The sequence below is a fragment of the Trichechus manatus genome, unplaced genomic scaffold (assembly GCF_000243295.1).
Source record: "Trichechus manatus latirostris isolate Lorelei unplaced genomic scaffold, TriManLat1.0 scaffold00083, whole genome shotgun sequence".
Classification (NCBI taxonomy): domain Eukaryota; kingdom Metazoa; phylum Chordata; class Mammalia; order Sirenia; family Trichechidae; genus Trichechus; species Trichechus manatus.
Genome location: NW_004444019.1, coordinates 10,554,158 through 10,575,716, shown reverse-complemented (window position 1 = coordinate 10,575,716; position 21,559 = coordinate 10,554,158). Strand labels below are relative to the sequence as shown.

General features: G+C 34.3%; 1 protein-coding gene across 1 annotated transcript in view; it reads right to left on the bottom strand.

Moving 5' to 3' along the window:
* Positions 1-21,559, bottom strand: part of RIMS1 (regulating synaptic membrane exocytosis 1) — a 504,415-nt gene that overhangs the window by 247,623 nt on the left and 235,233 nt on the right. Inside the window, exon 4 of the mRNA XM_004381365.1 lies at positions 19,224-19,235. Coding sequence (XP_004381422.1) covers positions 19,224-19,235 — 12 coding nt within the window. The remainder of the gene's footprint in view (positions 1-19,223; positions 19,236-21,559) is intronic.

Genomic DNA, 21,559 nt, shown 5'->3' with positions numbered 1-21,559 from the left:
ACAAAATTTGACCCAATTTACACATATAAATAGAACTGTGCTCAATAACTACAGAATAACAAATGTGTAAATCTGTGGTTCTAAAAATACATAGTCAATGCAATCCCTCCCTCCACCCAAAAAAAAAAAAAAAAAAATCCTAGGAAGTATTTCTGCAAATATACAAGGTGATCCACAAATTATTAAGGAAATGCTGAAGGCCAAGAAGGACTTAGACAATCTCGAAGAAAAAAAAAATGCCCAAGACATACAGTATTTTTTACTATGTTATTCCTATGTACAAGCGTTAGGCAGATTGCTTTAATAAGCATCAATGCTACCAGGTCAATTGTACAGCTATTTCTCTATTATTAGGCAAGTGATTCTTACCTGTTATAAAAAAAAATCTGTATAAGGTTCCTTGATAGAGTTACATTGACTATATGCCCTGGATTTTCTGGTAGTCTTATATTCATATAATTTAATTATTTAATAAATGTGAATTAATGAAATGTTTAATAGCATGTGTGTATATGTTTATACATTTTTAAGAATTTTCACATCCATCAAATCAATTTATTTTTCCTTTTCTAACTTCCCATGGAATGTTGTTGGTAAATTTTTGCGTTCACATTTTAGTCTCTAGCTTTTTGTTGTTGTAGTTGTTGTTATATTCCCTGCTATTGTTATGCAGCTCCTTGAAAGGTGGGCCTCTCTCCTTTTCTTTTTATCCTTGCACCAAGCATCCTATGCCACAGGCGTATCTGATGTTTGGTAAATTTCCATTGCATTGTTTGCTTCCTTCACATTTTACAATTATATGATCAACACACATCCATCACTTAGTTCATCAGTAATCACCGCAATGCACTGCTTCTGATAAGGAGCCAAAAACCTCGAGCAAAAGAGAAAAGGGGAAAGATTTTGCTTCTTGTAAAATGTGTAACTCTTTCCAAATGTAATTACCCTCCCAGCTTGAAAATTTATAGCTGTTTCATATATATCTATATATATATATATACATATGAAGGAGATCTGGTAGTGCAGTGGTTAAAGGGCTTGGCTTCTAACTGAGATGTTGGTGGTTCAAACCCACCAGACACTCTGAGGGAGAAGGAGAAAATTTTATCCTTTCCAGGAATCAAGCAGTCTGCCAAACAATGATAATTCATCTCACAGAGTAGCAGAGAGATTATGAAGTGGTATAATCATTTGCATATCCAAGCTAATAATTATTTGACTTCATTAGGTAAGAGTTATGTTCTCAGCAGTGTCTCCCCTCCACCTTTTATACCTAGTGAGCATGGAAACAAATTCTGTCCTTTCATGCCTTGTACATTTCAAAATTTGAAACTTTTCAAATAAAAAAGTTTCTGTAACAATATAACTACCTATATAAACAAACACATAAATGCCACTGTCTGTTATACTTACCAGATTTTCAAAAATAACATTTTAAGGAGGTAGCATTAAACATTGACAAGCCCTAGCTCTAATCCTCAGTAACCTAGCACAAAAATAATTGTTGCATTAAATTAAAAATTGGTCAATCAAATTAGGCCTGCTTTCCCCAGCCCCTCCTCAGAATCACTGCTAAGATTCCACTGGAATGTTCTCTTTTGGTGCAGCAAGTACATAAACCCAATTTTGCTTCACTATAGGTGTGTTACTAGTGGCCTTATTGGTTATAAAATGTAATGTGATATAGATTTTTATTTTATTGCATATTTATTACAATAAATTTATATAGATTTACCTCAATATTTTTAGAGCTATAGAGATTAGAAAGTGGTCATATAAAGTTTTCATTTATTTTTTACTACACTTTTTATGAGAATAATATGCTATTGTGATTCTTACAAACTTAGGAATTTATTAAAGTGTTGGCATGAAATTCTTTCAAATGCCAAGGGTCTACTCTATCTTGAGGAGAAATATCCTTACTGGCTGCTTTAGAAATCAAAATACATCCTGATCTGGGTCTAGAATTTAAACACAAATAAAATCAATGAATCTAACTACCTTACAGTGCAGGGAGTAAACAAACTCAAAACTAAGTCATGAGTGACTCAAGGTCTGACAATACAATCAGCTAGGAATATTTTTTGGAATACTTATGCCTTGCCTCCTATTTTAAGGTTCCATTAGTGACAATGTTTCCATGAATGCTGTGATAATATCAAAGACACACAACTCCTAAGTGTGCACATGTGCACACACATGCACACACACATACTATGTGCACTGCACAAGAACCTTAGGAAAATCTGTAGTATAAACTCAAAGTTGGTATAGCTAGGAACAGAACCACATAAACACATCAAAGATGTCACAGAGAAGTATGTATATAATTTCATGGAGAAGAGCACAGCATAATGGTTAAGAACCACCTCTGTCGTTTACCAGTATTTCTGATCCTGGGCAAAGTACTCATCCTCGCTGTGCCTCAGTTTCCTTGTCTGTAATACAGGCATACTAATGGTACCTCACTAATTTTTTTTTTTTGGTGAGAAGTAAATGATATTTGTAAATTATTTAGAAATATGCCTGGAACATAGTAAATGCTATAAAAATGTTTATTAAGTCGACGAAATACAGGCTTTAAAAATGAACATTTCTCACCCAATTCATGCTGTTGTTGTTGATGTCAGGTGCCGTCAAGTTGGTTCTAACTCATAGCGACCCTTTGTACAACAGAAAACAACACTGCCTGGTCCTGTGCCATCCTCACAATCTTTGTTATGTTTGAGGTCACTGTTGCAGCCACTGTGTCAATCCATCTCGTTGAGGGTCTTCCACTTTTTTGCTGACTCTCTACTTTACTAAACATGATGTCCTTCTCCAGGGACTGATCCTTCCTGATAACATGTCCAAAGGATGTGAGATGTAGTCTCGCCATCTTTGCTTCTAAGGAGCATGCTGGTTGTACTTCTTTCAAGATTTGTTCATTCTTTTGGTAGTCCATTGTATATTCAACATTCTTTGTCAACACCACAATTCAGAGGCGTCAATACTTCTTTCGTCTTCCTTATTCATCGTCCAGCTTTTACATGCATATGATGCAACTGAAAACACTATGGCTTGGGTCAGGCACACCTTAGTCTTCCAGGTGACATCTTTGCATTTTAACACTTTAGAGATGTCTTTTGCAGCAGATTTGCCCAATGCAATGTGTCGTTTGAATTCTTGACTGTTGCTTCTATCGGTATTGATTGCAGTATCAAGAAAAATTATCCTTAACAACTTCAATCTTTTCTCCATTTGTCATGATGTTGCTTATTGGTCCAGTTGTGAGGATTCTTTTCTTTATGTTGAGGTGTAATCCATACCGAAGGTTGTGGTCTTTGATCTTCATCAGTAAGTGCTTCAAGTCCTCTACACTTTCAGCAAGGAAGGTTGTGCCATCTGCATATCGCAGGTTGTTAACGAGTCTTCCTTCAATCCTGATGCCCCATTTTTCTTCATACAGTCCAGCTGCTCGGATTATTTGCTCAGCATACAGACTGAATAAGTATGGTGAAAGGATACAACACTGATGCACATCTTTCCTGACTTTAAACCACGTAGTATACCCTTGTTCTGTTCCAATGACTGCCTCTTGATCTGTGTACAGGTTCTTCATGAGCACAATTAAGTGTTCTAGAATTCCCATTTTTGAAATGTTATCCATAATTTGTTATGATCCACACCATCGAATGCCTATGTATAGTCAATTAAACACAGGTAAACATCTTTCTGGTATTCTCTACTATCAGCCAGGATCCATCTGACAGCTGCAATGATAGCCCTGGTTCCACGTCCTCTTCTGAATCTGGCTTGGATTTCTGGCAGTTCCTTGCCGATGTACTGCTGCAGCCGCTCTTGAATGATCTTCAGCAAAATTTTACTTGTGTGTAATATTGATGATATTGTTTGATAATTTCTGCATTCGGTTGGATCACCTTTCTTGGGAATAGGCATAAATATGCATCTCTTCCAGTCAGTTGGCCAGGTAGCTCTCTTCCAAATTCCTTGGCATAGACAAGGGAGCACTCCAGCACTGCATCCATTTGTTGAAACATCTCTGTTGGTATTCCATCACTTCCTGGAGCCTTGTTTTTTGCCAATGTCTTCAGTGAATCTTGGACCTTTTCCTTCAGTACCATTGGTTCCTCATCATATGCTTTCTCCTGAAATGTTTGAACAATGACCAGTTCTTTTTGGTATACTGTCTCTGTGTAATCCTTCTATCTTCTTTTGATGCTTCCTTCATAGTTTAATATTTTCTTCGTAGAATCCTTCAATACTGCAACTCAAGGTTTGAATTTTTTCTTCAGTTCTTTCAGCTTGAGAAATGCTGAGCGTGTTCTTCCCCTTTTGTTTTCTAACTCCAGGTCTTTGCACATTTCATTATAATACTTTACTTTGTCTTCTTGAGCCGCCCTTTGAAACCTTCTGTTCAGCTCTTTTACTTCATCATTTCTTCCACTTGCTTTAGCTACTCAATGTTAAGAGCTAGTTTCAGAGTCTCCTCTGACATTCATTTTGGTCTTTTCTTTCTTTCCTGTCTTTTTAATGACCTCTTGCTTTCTTTATGTATGATATCCTTGATGTCATTCCACAACTTGTCTGGTCTTCGGTCATTAGTGTTCAACGCGTCAATCTACTCTTGAGATGGTCTCTAAATTCAGGTGGGATATACTCAAGGTTGTACTTTGGCTCTCATGGACTTGTTCTAATTTTCTTCAGCTTCAACTTGAACTTGCATAGGAGGAACTGATGGTGTGTTCCACAGTTGGCCCCTGGCCTTGTTCTGACTGATGATATTGACCTTTTCCATTGTCTCTTTCCACAGATGTAGTCAATTTGATTCCTGTGCATTCCATCTGGCTATGTCCACATGTATAGTCGCCGTTTATGTTGTTGAAAAAGGTATTTGCAATGACGAAGTTGTTGGTCTTGGAAAATTCTATCATGGGATCTCTAGCACCGTTTCTATCACCAAGGCTGTATTTTCCAACAACTGGTGCTTCTTTGTTTCCAACTTTCACATTCCAATCACCAGTAATTACCAAACATGATTGCATGTTTGATCAATTTCAGACTGAAGAAGTTGGTAAAAATGTTCAATTTCATCTTCAGCCTTAGTAGTTGGTGCATAAATTTGAATAATAGTTATATTAACTGGTCTTCCTTGTAGGTGTGTGGATATTATCCTATCACTGACAGCATTGTACTTCAGAATAGGTCTTGAAATGCTCTTTTTGACAATGAATGTAACATCATTCCTCTTCAAGTTGTCATTACCAGCATAGTAGACCATATGATTGTCTGATTCACAATGGCCAATACCAGTCCATTTCAGCTCACTAACGCCTAGGATATCAATGTTTATGTGTTCCTTTTTATTTTTGATGATATCCAACTTTCCTAGATTCATACTTGGTACATTCCATGTTCCGAATATTAATAGATGTTTGAAGCTGTTTCTTCTCATTTTGAGTCGCACCACATCAGCAAATGACAGTCCTGAAAGCTGGACTCCATCCATGTCATTAAGGTTGACTCTGCTTTGAGGAAGCAGCTCTTCCCCAGTCATCTTTTGAATGCCTTCCAACCTGAGGGGCTCATCTTCTGGCACCATATCAGACAGTGTTCCGCTGCTGTTCAGAAGGTTTTCACTGGCTAATTCCTTTCAGAAGTAGACCACCAGGTCCTTCTTCCTTTTCTTAGTCTGGAAGCTCAGCTGAAACCTGTCCACCATGGGTGACCCTGCTGGTATTTGAATACCGGTGGCATAGCTTCTAGCATCACAGCAACATGCAAGCCCCCACAGTATGACAAACTGACGGATGTGTGGGGGAATCCATGCTATCCTTCCTTAAGTAAAAAGCCCTGTTTTATATGTAATTGCATATTATTACAGAGAGAAAGAGATAGATGATATAGAGATGGAGTTGGTGACGGTGATGGAGAGGGGAGGGGAGAGGAGGGGAGTGATTGCTCTTTTAGGTTAGAGTAGAAGAGAATTTGAGATAATAAGCCCTATTGCAGTGGCATGGATTAGCATCTGATGTAAGGAAGAAGTTACTGGAAGTAAGAGATGTCAAATGCATGTCAGATAATCAAGACTGCATGTTTTTCCTCCTCAAACAGAGGGTTTTCATCTCACTAATCTGAGTGGTTGTCATAAAGAAGCTCATAGAATATCAGAAAATCTCTCTCAAGACCCCTTCTTTATAATTTTGAAACTCTGATATCACATCTTTCTATTTCTATCCTGATTCATCTGGTTACTTTTTCCATTAAAGTAGAATATATGCCTTTACAACTTTAAGTCCTTATGTGCTTTCAGAAATCCTATACCAAAATGATTTTCAACTACATGAGACTGTCACCAGGTCCACCTGAAACTAATATAACAATATTCTAGTTGTCATTATTAGATTCCTAAACATTAAAAAGGCATAAAAAGGTTTCAAATGGCATCAATATAATATATACACCGGTCTTAGAGCAAAAGTCTTCAACTTGAGGACAATTTAGCATGAATGGAAGTGTGAGAAGCAGAATGAAAAGAAAGAAAACTCAGAGAAATGACACATGTAAATAGTGATGAGCAAAGTAAAACAACAGGCAATTACCTCATATTTTTGTTTACTTCTGTTCCTGCATAATGTCTTAACAAAACTAGGTTAAGACATTAGATCACCTGTAAGGTGAACAATCCTGGCCATGAAATATATTTATATTTTATATATTTATATATATAATATATTTATGATATAATATTCTTATTTACAAACATGAGAAAAAGTCCTCCTGCTTCAAGTTTCAATGTCTTAAATATCTCATTTCTTGAAATTTCATGACGACAGGAGATACTTCCTTTAGAGTTACCAACTCAACTCCTTCCCTACATAGGAAAGAGTTCAGTAGAATTATACTCCTCAATTATTCTCTGACAGAGAATGCATTCTGAAATTCAAGCCATTGATACACTGGTAAGAAGTAATTCTGAGTTATAAACTTTGGTAAAAATACATAAGACTTTAAAGTAGACTATCTCATTAATTGCCAACTATCTTAATAACACTTAATAGATGTATAATGAATAGTTGTTTTTCGTTGTTGTTGCTGAATCTTAAATAGTCTTAGGTACTTATCTGCTGCTTCAGGAATGTCAGTTGGCATCAGCTGCTGCAGTGGAAGACACCAGGTATTCAGGAATTTGCCCTCAAAAAATTGTGACCCTGAACACTTTTATCTTTAGTTATATGTGCCCCTCCCTTTCTTCACTTTTTCCAATATTTTTTCCTCACCATTTCTAGGATCCAAATTGCCAAAAGCCGTTGATGGCTAAGAAGAATAAGGCGTTATCTAGTAATGTGTCATTTGCTGTTGAAGTGTTATGATTCTAGCAGAAAGACAAGATGTAGAAATATGATAATGTGGAATAGCAATTACTGTAATGGGAAATTAGTTAAGTCCCTTTGTTGTTCTGTGAAATTCTGCCCACATTTCTATATTCCCTTGTTGACAGTCTCCTGACTCCAGATCTGCTACCCTCTGAAAATGGCTGCCCTTCTCAAATACCAGGGCCATCCAATTGAGACTTGGTGAACCCAGAATTTTGCTTCGGAAACTCTTTATGATGCCAGCTCCCATGAAGCAATAAAAAATAATAATATTTCCCCAAATTATACACTTATACAACTGCCTATTTTGAGATGCCTTATTAATTGAATAGGAAACGGGAACCATTCCACTTTCCAGTTTTTCAAAATGTCTTTCCTCTCTAAGAAACCATTGACAACTATATATCTAAAAAGCAATTGTATACCATTTCTGTTCACGAGCTTGAGACAGACATTACACCCAAGAGTCTTTAGGACTAGCCTACTTGTAAGAAACAAACTGAAACAGCTTTCAATTAAACAACTAAACAGAAAAGAAAAGAAAAAAAAAGCACAGACACTGTAAACTTAACCAACAACAGCGCTGTATTCTGGACATACTTTTATTTACTACACACTAAATATCACAACTAACAGAACCCATGGTTATCAAAAAGCTGGCAAAAATACTCCACTTAATAAAACTTAATCATAAAGAAACTTGTTTTCATAAATTCTCCTATTTCTAATAAATCAACATTGGCTTAGTTTTCACCATGTATTTCATATACTAGGTAAATTTTTGGTCTCTTCCCTAGCTCCATATGTATTATTGCTAGTGGTGATGTTTACCAAAAAATGTCATCTATTTTTAAGGTTTTATCAAGTATTCTTTTTTGTAAAGTATTCTTCTTTTGTTTATTTCACACCTGGTAACATAATCTTTCATTTATGATGCTCTGTTTAGCTACCTTGGAAATGATAACACAGCAGAAGCACCTGTCTTTGCAAGATACTATGTAAGATAATTCTTGCTTAATTTTACGCTGGAGCTAAACTCTTTTCTATATACATAATGGAAAAATGCTATTTGACAGAGAGTTCACATTGAGAAAAAGTCTGCAACCATTCATAAAAAAACTCTCTTCATTATTATTACAGTGAAACCTGTGAGAGTCAGAACTCGACGGGATTGCCTTGTTTTTCCGGGTCCCACAGGTTTTCCGCCTTTGACAGGGTGCAGTCTTAGACTATTCTATTGCTCGTTTTGGTGATAAATAATTGAGTCTTCCTTCTCTGACAGGTTTCTGCCTTACACAAGTTCGGCTTTTGCAGCTTTTACTGTATAACTGATCTGGAGGTGAGTTTCAACAGGTTTTAGAACAAATAAATTATTGTCTAATTTTCTCAGGAAATGGAAAGATACAATATTATAGATGAGGAGTTTACTGTCTAACCTGTTAACATACATATGGATTGTTTTTCATGTTCTACAGTTTTCTGTCACAATATCAATTTAAAATTGTAAAACATAAAAAAAAGTCCCATATTTTGTTCAAAGGAAAAGAAGGTACGTTTAAAATGGTACCGAAACCAAAAAACCAAGCCTACTGCCATTAATTCTGACTCATAGTGACCAGTGGAGGAAAAATAGTCTTTAGGGTTAGGCAGACCTGATTTGCCGCTTTGTGAAATACAATAAGGTCAATTCACCTTTCTAAGTTTAGGATTCCATCTCTGTAATTGAGCACAGTAATGTTTAACTTGCTGATGGTTTTTTGACTGAAGAATATAATTTATGTCAACCGACAAGCACAGTGCTTGGTATTTAGAAAGCGTCAGAATTAATTTCCCCTTATATATTCAATTTATAATTTTTAAAATAGTAATATCTTATAAGACATCATGAAAAATTTTAAAGCCTCACTAACAACTAAGGCAAATGCAGAATGTCACTTTTATTTTTAAAAGCATGATATAAAATATTATATCAAAAGAATAAAAATTATAGATATGTTATTACTAAAATGTTAAAACCCAGTGGAAATTTACAGTTTACCTAATTCTATGTCCATCACATCCCAGGAAAGGAAACTAAATTTAGATAATTTGCCCAGGGTGATACATTTGATTAGCAGCTTAGCTAAGGTGAGAACAGAGCACTTTAATCCAAGTACTGTAGAGTGACTTATCATTTTTATCACCAGTCTCCTTTATGTCCATACCTCTCAAAGCACATTAAATCTTGAAAAATATAACACTAAGGATTTTTTTTCATTACTTTTACACACTTACTTAAAAATTTAGAATTTCAGTACTTATTCTTTCATGGCACATGCAAATTGGGTGGTAAAGTTTAAGTAACTTTATAAAATGCCAAAATGTGAGGAAAAATTAATTAGCCCCTCCTCATCCCCCTGCATTTGAAGGAAAATTTTACTCTTTCAAATACTGGGCATACTGGCCACCATTCAACAGTATCACCCCAAGGGGAAGTGGAACTTAAGAAGATCTTTGCCTCAAATTGTGTCTCTATCAAATGAAACAATAATGGATTCTAAGATTTACTAGTCATTTAACTTAAACATAACTTGGGGATATATTGAAGCCATTTTCTTTAATTGGAGAAATTAATAGCAAAGAAAGCCCCTTTGGAGCTAATCTTATATTAATGGCAAGGTGATGGTGGCCGTGCACAGCTCACTAACACTGTATCACTGCTGCAGGAGGGAGAGATAGTATTTTTACTTATATCATCCTTGGAATATGCTTTTTGGTCACCCTATCACTTCTCAGTGAAATCTTCATCCAGTCTTTATAACTATGTTGCTAGAGGACTAACTTTATAGACCTGTTTGAAATAATTTGTTAAACTCTTTAATAGCAAAAAATTAGTGAGCAATTATCTACATCTAGATGTGCACAATGGTCTATTGAAATATTGTTGGCAATACTGGAATTTATACCCATTCCAAAATGCAAGACATTTATACCCTACTGCTCATCATTTGGTGGTGTAGTGGTTAAGAGCTACGGTTGTAACCAAAAAGTTGGCAGTTCTAATCCACCAGGCGCTCCTTGGAAAGTCTATGAGGCAGTTCTACTCTGTCCTATAAGGTCGCTATGAGTCGGAATCAACTCGATGGCAGTGGGTTTATGGTATTTCTGTTATAGCAGCACTAGGTAACTAAGACAGATATGTTTTGCAAATTACCTCTAATTATGTTATTATTGCTATCACTCCCTGGTGGTGCAGTGGTTAAGAGCTCGACTGCTAACCAAAAGGTTGGCCGTTCAAATCCACCAGCCGCTTCTTGGAAACTCTATGGGGCAATTGTACTCTGTCCTATAGGGTCACTATGAATTGGAACCGACTTGACGGTACCTAACAACAACAACAACGCCATTTGGTCACATTTGGGCTATCAAACTCCTATTCCATTTTCAGGGAGAAACTGGATCACTTTCCACTGTGCTTAGCATAGAAAGAGTCTAACACCCTCGACATTTGAGAATGAAGATTGATGAAACTTCTCCTTGATAATCAAATTTGTATTATCATCAGACGTAGGGGGTAGTGCCTTCTGCTCTAAAAGAAAGCAACAGATTCAAAAAGATACATTAAGAACAACAAAGGTAATTAAATCAATGCCTGAGAAACCTAACTGATCCATTCCTATTTCTTTCTTAGAGCACCATCTCATTTTAAACTTTGTGCTTTTTGAACTGTCCAATTCTCTTTAAAATAACAATTTGGAACACTGTGTATTTTGGACATTCTTTCAAGGTTTTATAATATTTTGCCTATTTTCTTGTTCTGAAAAAGAAATGTCTGGTCTTCTTTTTATCCATTAATATAGGCTTATAAATATCATTTTCTAGTGCCTTGGTGTATTTTCCTCAAGTAATATCAAAGTTTCAATCCTTTGATCATTTATAAAATTTCCGAAATAGTCTGGGGGATTGATTTTTACCCTACAAGATAAATGACTATAATGTATGTGTTTCAAAATATTTTTTTTAAATAATGTATTGTTTATGGAAGAATAAATAATAACTAAAGAATTAACTGCATTGAAATAAAAATGTACAGTAACAGAGAATCACGTTTTTGCTTCTTTCATAGAATTTACATCAAACTGCACAATATCCCCAAAACACGTCTCTAAGAAGATTATCCATCATTATGATCTACTTTCATAATCAGTTCCTACCTCGTTATTTTATTTAAAAAATGGATGTGGAATATTTACAGTTTATACTTAACTGCACAGCAGTAGCGTTGATAAAATATTGATCTAAAAATAATCAAATGTCACAGCAAAGGAATGAATAGATGAATATGGTAAAAAATGCTTTTGTCTGGAAAATAAACCTGGTATACAAAATAATAAATTAAGAAAAATAAGTAGCTGGAAATGGCTTATATCACATACAAGTAAATGCCATTTGAAGCATATTAAATAATAAAGTTTCTGAAATAATTACCTAGCCTGAGACTTTCGGCTGACACGAATAATTGGTACATGCAGAGAAGAAAATAACATCAAACTCAAAACAGCCAACAATACATGAAAGAAAGAAAAAAATGAAAAATGTTTTCCAAATAACTGAAATAAAATCTGTAAAAATTTCTAATAAATCAACTGGTTGGTATGGTTTTTTAACAGTTTCTAATTATTTTGCAAGACTCAAAATGATCTGACCCTGAAATAATGTTGGTAGAAGAGAATATTTATAAAGGAGGAATCATAAAAATGTCATATATTGCAATATCTGAACAAGAAAAATAGGTAACCAACAGCTTAGCTTTGCAGTATGAACTTCCAAGCCCAGTTTACTTATTACAATTCATGGATGGTTTCTGAGACTATTCAGTTAGGCAACCATAAAATAATAGTTAGATGCAGTTACCACTTTACTACAGATATTTTAAGTTAACAAAGTTGAACTGTCCATTTTTTTCCTAGCAATTTACAATGAGTAAAGAAATATAGTTAAGTAGATTTTAAGAAAAAAAATCAAATCAGTTCCCAACTACATTAGATGAGTAGAAATCTGGAATGCTCAGCTTTCTGTTCTACTTTAGGACCTTGGTCTAATATAGAAAATATGAATAAAATTGCTGTTGCTAGGTGCTGTGGAGTCATTTCCGACTCATAGTGACCCTACGTAAAACAGAACGAAACACTGCCTGGTCCTGTGCTATCCTTACAATTGTTGTTATGCTTGAGCCCTTTGTTGCAGCCACTGTGTCAATCATGAATAAAATAATGACTTACAGTTGCTAAGTGTAGTTTTCAAATACCAGAAATTTCTTACTATTTTTATCTGTTCAATAGTTACGAGAAGTAGGTAATAGGTAATAATATTATTCCCATTTTACAAGTAAGAAAACCAAGTACAAACATGCTGTAATTTTTTTCCAGGTCATAGGGCTGCAAGTCAAATCAACTCCCAGTGTATCAGTATTACCATGACCCCAAACATGGCCATTCTTATGCCCAATGAAAGTCATTTTCTCCACTGCATACTGAAATTCATAGGCCATTTGTAAACACAAATTCACGAGCTGCTGAGGTAGTTACAGATTATTGTGATCCCTCAGAGATAATGATTCTGAGGTCAGATCTGTATAAATGGCTTTCTAATCACACATGAGGAGAACCTGGGTGGCATAATCAGTTAATCACTCGACTGCTAACCAAAAGGTTGGTAGTTCAAATCCACCGAGAGGCACCTTGAAACAAAGACTTGGTGATCTGCTTCTGAAAGACTGTTGTTGTTGTTGTTAGGTGCCGACTCATATTGACCCCACGTAAAACAGAATGAAACACTGCCTGGTCCTGCAGTGTTGATCAGAAAATCATCTGGAACTATCGCACACAACGTGACAATGTTAAAGATAAAATGTACTTATAAAGGAAATTAAGACCTCAATAATGTATGTGGTGCCAAGGCTACAGAAGAAAGGAATATTTCCTTATAAAATTGTTCTTATATTAATAGAGTCTGGTCAGTTTTGTCCACTTCAAAAACAAAAGAAGAAGAATAAAAACAATGCTAATAGTGAAGTGGAAACATAGTTTAAGATATTCATTTTTATTTGTTTTCCCTCAGTTTTTAAAGCTATATTTAAATCAAGCTAACTATTCTCTATTTCCTTGTCTCAGGGGCTTTTTTATAAAATAAGAAGTATACTGTGGATTTTATGAGAGGAATCCTGGAAGATTTGGAGAGTGGTGGGGATGACACTGAAGACATCAAGAGGTATGCTGGAGAAATTTCCCCAGACTTGATGTGGCTGGAGGTCGGCAGCCACGAAGGTGGCAGAAACTCGTGTGGATTGTTGGCAATTCCCGGGACATGTGGCAAAACCTTTAAGGAGATGGCTGTGTTGTGTATCTAGGGAGGCTGGACCAGAGGCACAAGAGATCTGTTTCCTCAAAGATCTCCATGCTTCAAGGATGGCATAGAGTCTCCTGAGATTCTCTGTGGTAGCCATTACGAACTTGGTGACTGGATGGGCCTCTATAATGCTTTGGTAGTGTATGAGCACATCTCTGGGGGTTGGAGAATTAAACCTTGATGATTATTGAGACTGAATAGCCTGCTGGCCTCATATGACGGAGTCTCACGGTCAAAATTAAGTTAATTTGAGTTTATTAAGATGATTCAAGTGACTTTATGTACTCAATACACAGTTTTTACCAGTAAAGGTTGGCAAATAAAATATAGGTCAGCAGAATATTTGTATGTGATACAATATTACTCAAATTAAGAAAAACAAACAACAAAAAAAACTTCACAACGCTTACCTGTATCAACCTACAGGGAAAAAGAATGCAGATCACAGTAGGAAGTAAAATTGAAGCTCATAAATAAAAAGTGGCTTGATTTATTTTTCTTAACAACAGGCAAACATAAAATATCATCATCAACAAGTATCAATATGTACAAAAAAAATTATTTCTGGTAATGGGGAGATAAGCGTTGGGATGGTTGCTTCCTCTCTAATAGGAGGGAACTTAGAAGAAATACATACAGAGAAGTACTGAGAAGGAATTTTAGAACTTCACCTCAAAATTATGCAAGCTAGTAATCTAGAACTGTGCTTTTAATAAGTATCAATATGCTGGTTTTAATAAGATGCTATATACATGGATGCAGCTTGGTAGTCAAACAAATAAGAAAATCTAAGTACTTACATGAATTTATATTTTTCCACTATTGAACGGCAACTCTCTCAAACTTAAACAAGAGGAATTAAACTTAGTATTTGTAGGTTTAAAGTATTCTACAACTATAAAAAGATAATTCTTTGCAAATGCTTCCAACGACTCCTTTTCCTCCTTTTCTACTTGCGGCATGTCACAATTTATCAGTTTTTAATGAAATTTTAATAATTTAAAAAAGAGAACCATGGATATGCATAGTTATATTATGAAGGACATAGGTTTCTGTTTTAAGAGTTTTATGATACATATATACATTACTTCTTATAACAATAAAAAGTTTATATATTTTAATTATTAGATATTAAGAGTTATAATTTATCAAATGCTTACATTTGTTTTTAAAATTTACACACAAGGCTTCTTAGGATAATTTCTGTTATTAATAAAGGAGGACTCTGTATTGCAAATTCAGGAATCCATGTTTAATAAAAAGAATTACGTGTGTGTGTATATATACACACATATATATACATATATACACAATATATGCATACATATACATACACACATACACATATATACATACATATAAATTCTTTCAATACTTTATATAACACATTATATTAAAAATTATTTCATTTATATTAATATTTCATATTTTAATGTTAATACAGTGATATATGTATAATATGTATTTTATTGAATGCTTACTATATGCCAGATATGCTAAATCTTTGATATGTCATCCTTATATTGAATGTTCATAATCCAATGAAAAATTATCACATGGCGCAAATAGTTTGCACTGGACTACTAACCTAAAGATTGGACATTCAAACCCACTTACTGGCACCACAAAAGAAAAGCCTGGAGATCTGCTTCCGTAAAGATTACAGCCAAGAAAATCCTGTGGAGCAGTTCTACTCTGTAACACATAGGGTTGCCCCGAGTTGGAATTGACTCGATGGCAACAGGTTTTTGTTTTGTTTGTTTGTTTTATACATATATGTATACGTGTGTGTATACGCGTATATTGTTGTTCTGTTGCCAGAAACAGGTTTTTTAAAATACAGATACATGTATGTGTGTATAAATATATATATTTGTTATTGTTCCATTGTGTATGTATATAAATATTATATATATATTGTCCATTATACCTTTCACTTACTAAAAGTTTATACGCAATGAAACTTATTGCTCCTTTTGTTCCATTTAAGACAGATGGGCACAGCAAAATGAGAAGAGATACCTTGAAAAATCTCATCAACCAAATTTCCTAATGGAAGTTCTTCCCTTGATATACTGTATCATTTCCTTATTGACATATTTATCTATATTTGTAAACTTTCCTATTTTAGGCCAACATTATTTTTCTGGGAAGAATTTCTGAAAGGGCATTCTGTCAGAAAGAATCCATCAAAGCATCTAGAAAAAAAAGAGGACGTGAAAATGGGTCCAGGCAAACTCTCGTAGTCACTTTTTCAAAAGATGAAGTTTGTAAATTATAATCATACAATTCATCATCATGCTATGGACTAAATATAGATAACTCTGAGAAGCTTTTCCATAAGAATAAATATTTAATGCAATCATGCAAATTATTTTTTAAAACTGTTATGATTCTACTAACTGCTTGGCTTTATCTAACCCCAGCGAGAGAAAAAGCAAAATCTTCACTTTAGTACTTAAGAGCAGAGTTTGTGAAGAAGTTGTTCACGCTCTTAACAATCTGTCTAGGAATCATTCCACAGGTAGTGTCTTATGATAAAGCCAATTTCAAATTCAGGGATCACCCCACCCCACCTTCTATAAACTTTTTCTACAAAAACATTTGCTTCATCAACATATCATTTACCACGATGTTTAAAAGCAAACACCAATTAAAAGTTATGACTGGCCAGTTAAAAATATTATGACACTCTAAACATAGCTCCTCATTAATTATTACCTTGACACAAAAAGTATTTTTTTCACATAATGTTTTAAAGGAGCCCTGGTGGCGCAGTGGTTAAGAGCTCGGCCGCTAACGAAAAGGTCAGCAGTTCGAATCCACCAGCCACCCCTTGGAAACCCTATGGAGCAGTTCTACTGTGTCCTATAGAGTCACTATGAGTCAGAATCAACTCGACAGCAATGGTTTATTTTTGTTTTTAATGTTTAAAAGATAGATATGTGCAGTTTTTGCATTTTGAAAAAATAAGCAAATGGTAGGGTTCAGTTTTTCAGAGTAATACTAACATTTATTATAAAATATTCTTAACTTATGAAACCTGACTCTTTGTGAAAATAAGAAAAAACTAGATATGTAGGAAGTACATTTTTAGTTGCTATATTCACAAACCAATCCCCCAAACAAACAAAAAAGAAAAAAGAAAGAAAAGAAAATTTATGGGACATTCCAAAGGAATTGAATTTGGAGAATTAAATTACGCTGATTTACTAGTAATAAAGAGTTAACGTTTTCAAGGGAGTTGTCTAAATTCAATCATCTGCTACCACATAGAGAAAAAAACACAAAGATACAAGCAATTTAAACAGGCTATGGGGGATTTTGCAGTATCCCTGTTTATTTAGACATCAAAGAGGGTTTTCAGTAAAGTAAGAAATATAATCATACTTCTGAGAGTATGCCCTTGTATCAATCTCCTGTCGTAAGCTATTAATATATATCCATTGATAAGTGATTCTTTATGACAGCCATTTTCTTTATAAGCAAGTATACAATCTTCCAAATTATCATTAGATGATTTAGACAAAGAATGAAGTTTTAATATTGCCGGGCTGCAAAATTATGATCATTAATACTTTTTTGTTAGACCTAGTAAAGGAAATAGTTATACCTTAACTATCCTTAGGACTTCATATTACATGCAGCATTTTTTAGTCACATTTATTCATCAATTTAACAGACTAAGTAGAATTCACTATTATATTGATAAAGATGGAAATTACTTTTAGAAAAGTATTATTTGCCCTTCTGCCTTTTTACTTTCTACCTTTACTAACACATACGTGCACACCTGCACACACAGACACACACAGACACACACACCAGTGAATTGTAATTTCCCTATTGAAAATAAAAGGGCTTACAAAGATAGGGGATAAAATGGCAATCAGATACTTTGTTTAATGTTCAGTTATGCTTTTTAGCATGACTAAGACAAAATCCATCTCCAGTTTCCTTGCTCTAGAAAGGCAATTCATTCAAACCTTGGTAGGCTAAAGAGATTTTTAAAGAAATTATGACTAAGTACTTAAAATAAAGCACTAGATATATGCATTCTTATCAAGGTCTAAATTCAATCTAAATTCAGAAATGATTTAAAAGTGATCATATTTTACAGAACTTTCCACTCTATTTTTAGCCTGAGAATCACAAAAATCACCTGAATTCTCATTACACAAGCAGGAATCATAAGAACCTGGAATAACCTACCATCCTGCGAAGTATTGTCAAAAGGACAATGAGTCTGGCCAGTCGCACAGTACTAGCTGAAGTCTTACCACCAAGTCTGCGTACCACCAGTGTTATCACTGACTTAAACTTTTATTCATTAAAGGAATCCAAAATTATCCATATTTCAAATGTAGACTCATTCAAAATAATAATGTTCATGAAACTACAGATGTGATATTGTAGTTATATTTTTTTCTAATACAGTACATTATTTCACTAAAATCACATACCACCAATGGTACAGGTAACATTTCATGAAAACAGACTGTCCTATATAATTTTTCAACCTAATATTTGCTTTTTCATGGTAAAACTGATGAACATATACTAGCATCAAGTTTAATAGTACAGATTAATGTTCAGTTTAATGTCATGCTTGCTACTTATTCACTGCAGTATATCATTTGAACTTTAAAACAATTGAGCAAAGGCACCTGAGTTGATAATACTGAACCTGAAACACTCATTGCCCCAGTTTCAGACTGGGAGATTAATGAGCTTTCAGAAAATTGTTAAATTATACCAAATGAAGGTGTGTAGTATGTATACATAGGATGGGCTGACTGAAGGTTCCACTTGAATTCTATCTTTCTTTCTGAGTACCAACAGCCTCTGTGGTTTCATTAGCTTATAAGAAATAAAAGTGAGCTTTCAATTCACTAGGGACTGATTTCTGTGTGTGAGGGAGAAGGAGAGGGCACACTGGTTCAATATGACAACTCTGCTACTTGTGTTTTATAGAAAAATAATTCTATTTTGAGCTCTTGATTTTAATTTGATTCAGCCTCTCTACTAAGTCAGTATATTCCATTTCTTCTGCAATAAAATTTCAAATCACCTGCCTATGTATCTACTGAGTGCTGAGAAAGGTAGAACCCATTAGAGTTTATTGTTTCTGAAGGCAGATGGAATACTCATCAAAACTCAGAGAGCTAAGAGGACAAATGAGCTCATAACAATGAAATTATATTATAATATCACTGTCCTCATGCACTCAAATTACCCAGACTTCATCTATAAATAAAAATTCTGCAATGCTCCTAGATGTTCATCTTAATTTTTTTCATAAGAATTGGGAATGAGTTCTTCCTAGTATATAATTTCATTGTGAAATATGGTAATTAACAATGATTAAGGTGAAACACTTAATAAAGTTACTTAATAACTTCACTTAATAAAGTTCACAACACTACAACAAATGATAAAAAAGAGAGCATGGATTCTAACCACTTTGTCCTCCTTTGGGAAAGCATCCAAGGAAGCAGAGTAAAGAAAGAAGAAAAGGAAGAGAAAAAGGCATATATTAATAAACACATTTAAGGAAAACAATTATGAGTTTTTTCAAAGTGTTAAAACAGATATTTTGAAAAATAATTGTTTACTCTTCCTAAAAATTAGTCATTGTTCAAGCCTACATTGTAAATACACATATATGGCTCCAGCTATATGTTATATGCAAGAGTTGGTCATGATAGTTTTCTAAATTTTTGGAACTTTTTAACTCTACATTTAAAAGATTATTCAGAAAGAAAGGTTAATTCACTACCACATGTAGTCTACCTATTACTGAAAATAAATATTTTATAAAAACATAAAATTTTATAAATACTTTTATAAATACTTCTATAAAATTTCTGTTAAAATTTTACAGACACAATTTGGAAAAATTTGAGAAGGCCTGGTGGTGCAGTGGTTAAGTACTCGGCTGCTAATCAAAAGGTTGGCAATTCGAATTTACCAGGCACTCCAAGAGAGAAAGATGCGGCAGTCTGCTTCCGTAAAGATTTACAGCCTTGGAAACCCTATGGGGCAATTCTACTCTGCCCTATATGCTCACTATGAGTTGGAATCAATGGCAGAGGGATTGGAAAAATTTAAGAATGGGAAATATTTGTAACAAATAAAAATGGGAAGAGAAATGTTAACTTTTAGCCAAAAATTATTCCATAAGTAATATTTATTTGTAATATACATTTCAACATTCATAATGGTATAGGGAAAACCAGCTTTATAAAACTTTTTGTTTTAATCCCAAGATTAAGTATCTTAAGCTGTACTTTCTTTTTATTTGTTCTTTTAAATATTTTTTCCAAAATCGGATGGGCTTCATAAAGATGGATGAACTATATTAGGCCTGGATGTCCTCTAAAAAGTGTAGGTACCTCTAGCTCCATTTCTTTTAAATAGACTCCCTTTTTTAAAACCTGAGTTTGACCCTAATAATTTTAATAAATCAACAGTTAACTGTATTGCTATTGGCTTGCCTCAAATTTACAATGGGAACTTAATTACATCCAACAACTATGGGCACCCAGCCAGCACTAACACTCAGCTGATTTGCACCCCACTGTTAACTGCCAGCACTTTTTCAGATTGGCCAGTGTCCTTACCACATGAGTTGTTAAATATTTTGAATATCATCCCTAGGTCTTACCCATGAGAATTCATTCCAACATAGAACATTTAAGAATACTAAAGAAGAGTTAGAACACCTAAACAAATAGGTCTTGTGCACTTGCTTTATGCCAGACACTATTTTGATATCCAAGCTCATTCTAAAAAGGCTTTAAAGTAGCACACAAGGATTAACTATAATAAGTAATATTTAGGAGGAAAAAAGGAGTCCTGATGTGCAATGATTAAGTGCTCGGCTGCTAATCGAAAAGTCAGCAGTTTGAACCTACCCAGTAGCTCTGAGGGAGAAAAGACCTGGAGGTCTGCTCCATAAAGATTACAGCCTAGGAAACCCTATGAGGCAGTTCTACTCTGTCTCATAGAGTAGTTGTGGGTCGGAATTGATTTGACGACACACAGCAACAACAAGGAGGAAGAAAGAAAACATATGCTTTATACCTATCGTTAAAGACCTAGATTTTAATTATTTTTAGGTAATTATCATAATAACCATCTGAAGTAATTGGTACTATCCAGTTTCACAGATACAGAAACTGTTGTTCAGACAGTCCAATTATCTTCCCAAGGCCACAGAGTTAATAGTATCTCACCTTCAAGTATAAAACATATCTATCATACTCAGCGTTTTAATTCCATTGGATAAGATTTTAGAGTACCCTACTTAGAACTCAAATAGATCACAGAGGAATACAATGTTGGTTGAGAGGTCTGTTTTAATTTTAACTGTGATTTTCCCAATTAGGAAAATATCAAGAGTGCTTGAAGCTTTCATGTAATTTTAAAATATAAATTTATGTTTTATACATGATTAGATAATATGAGAAATTTTTTAAAGAAACATTGGGAATTCTTCAGGTATATGATAATCTTAACTTCCATCCTGTACTGCAGGCCTATATCAAAGAAAACTACAAATAATTTGACTGTTTACCACAGGGAATACAATAGAGTATAACACTAAAATGTATTCTAAGCTATTTGTTAAAATCAGTCTAATATTTCATAAATGATAATATTGGATCCTACTATAGTAAATCTTAATGCCTCAAAAATTCCCGTATGTTTAAAGCACTGGCATAAGAGAGGAGTAATTTTTCAGGTAAGAATACATCTCATAGACAAGAAAATGAGAAGTGCAAAAAAAAAAA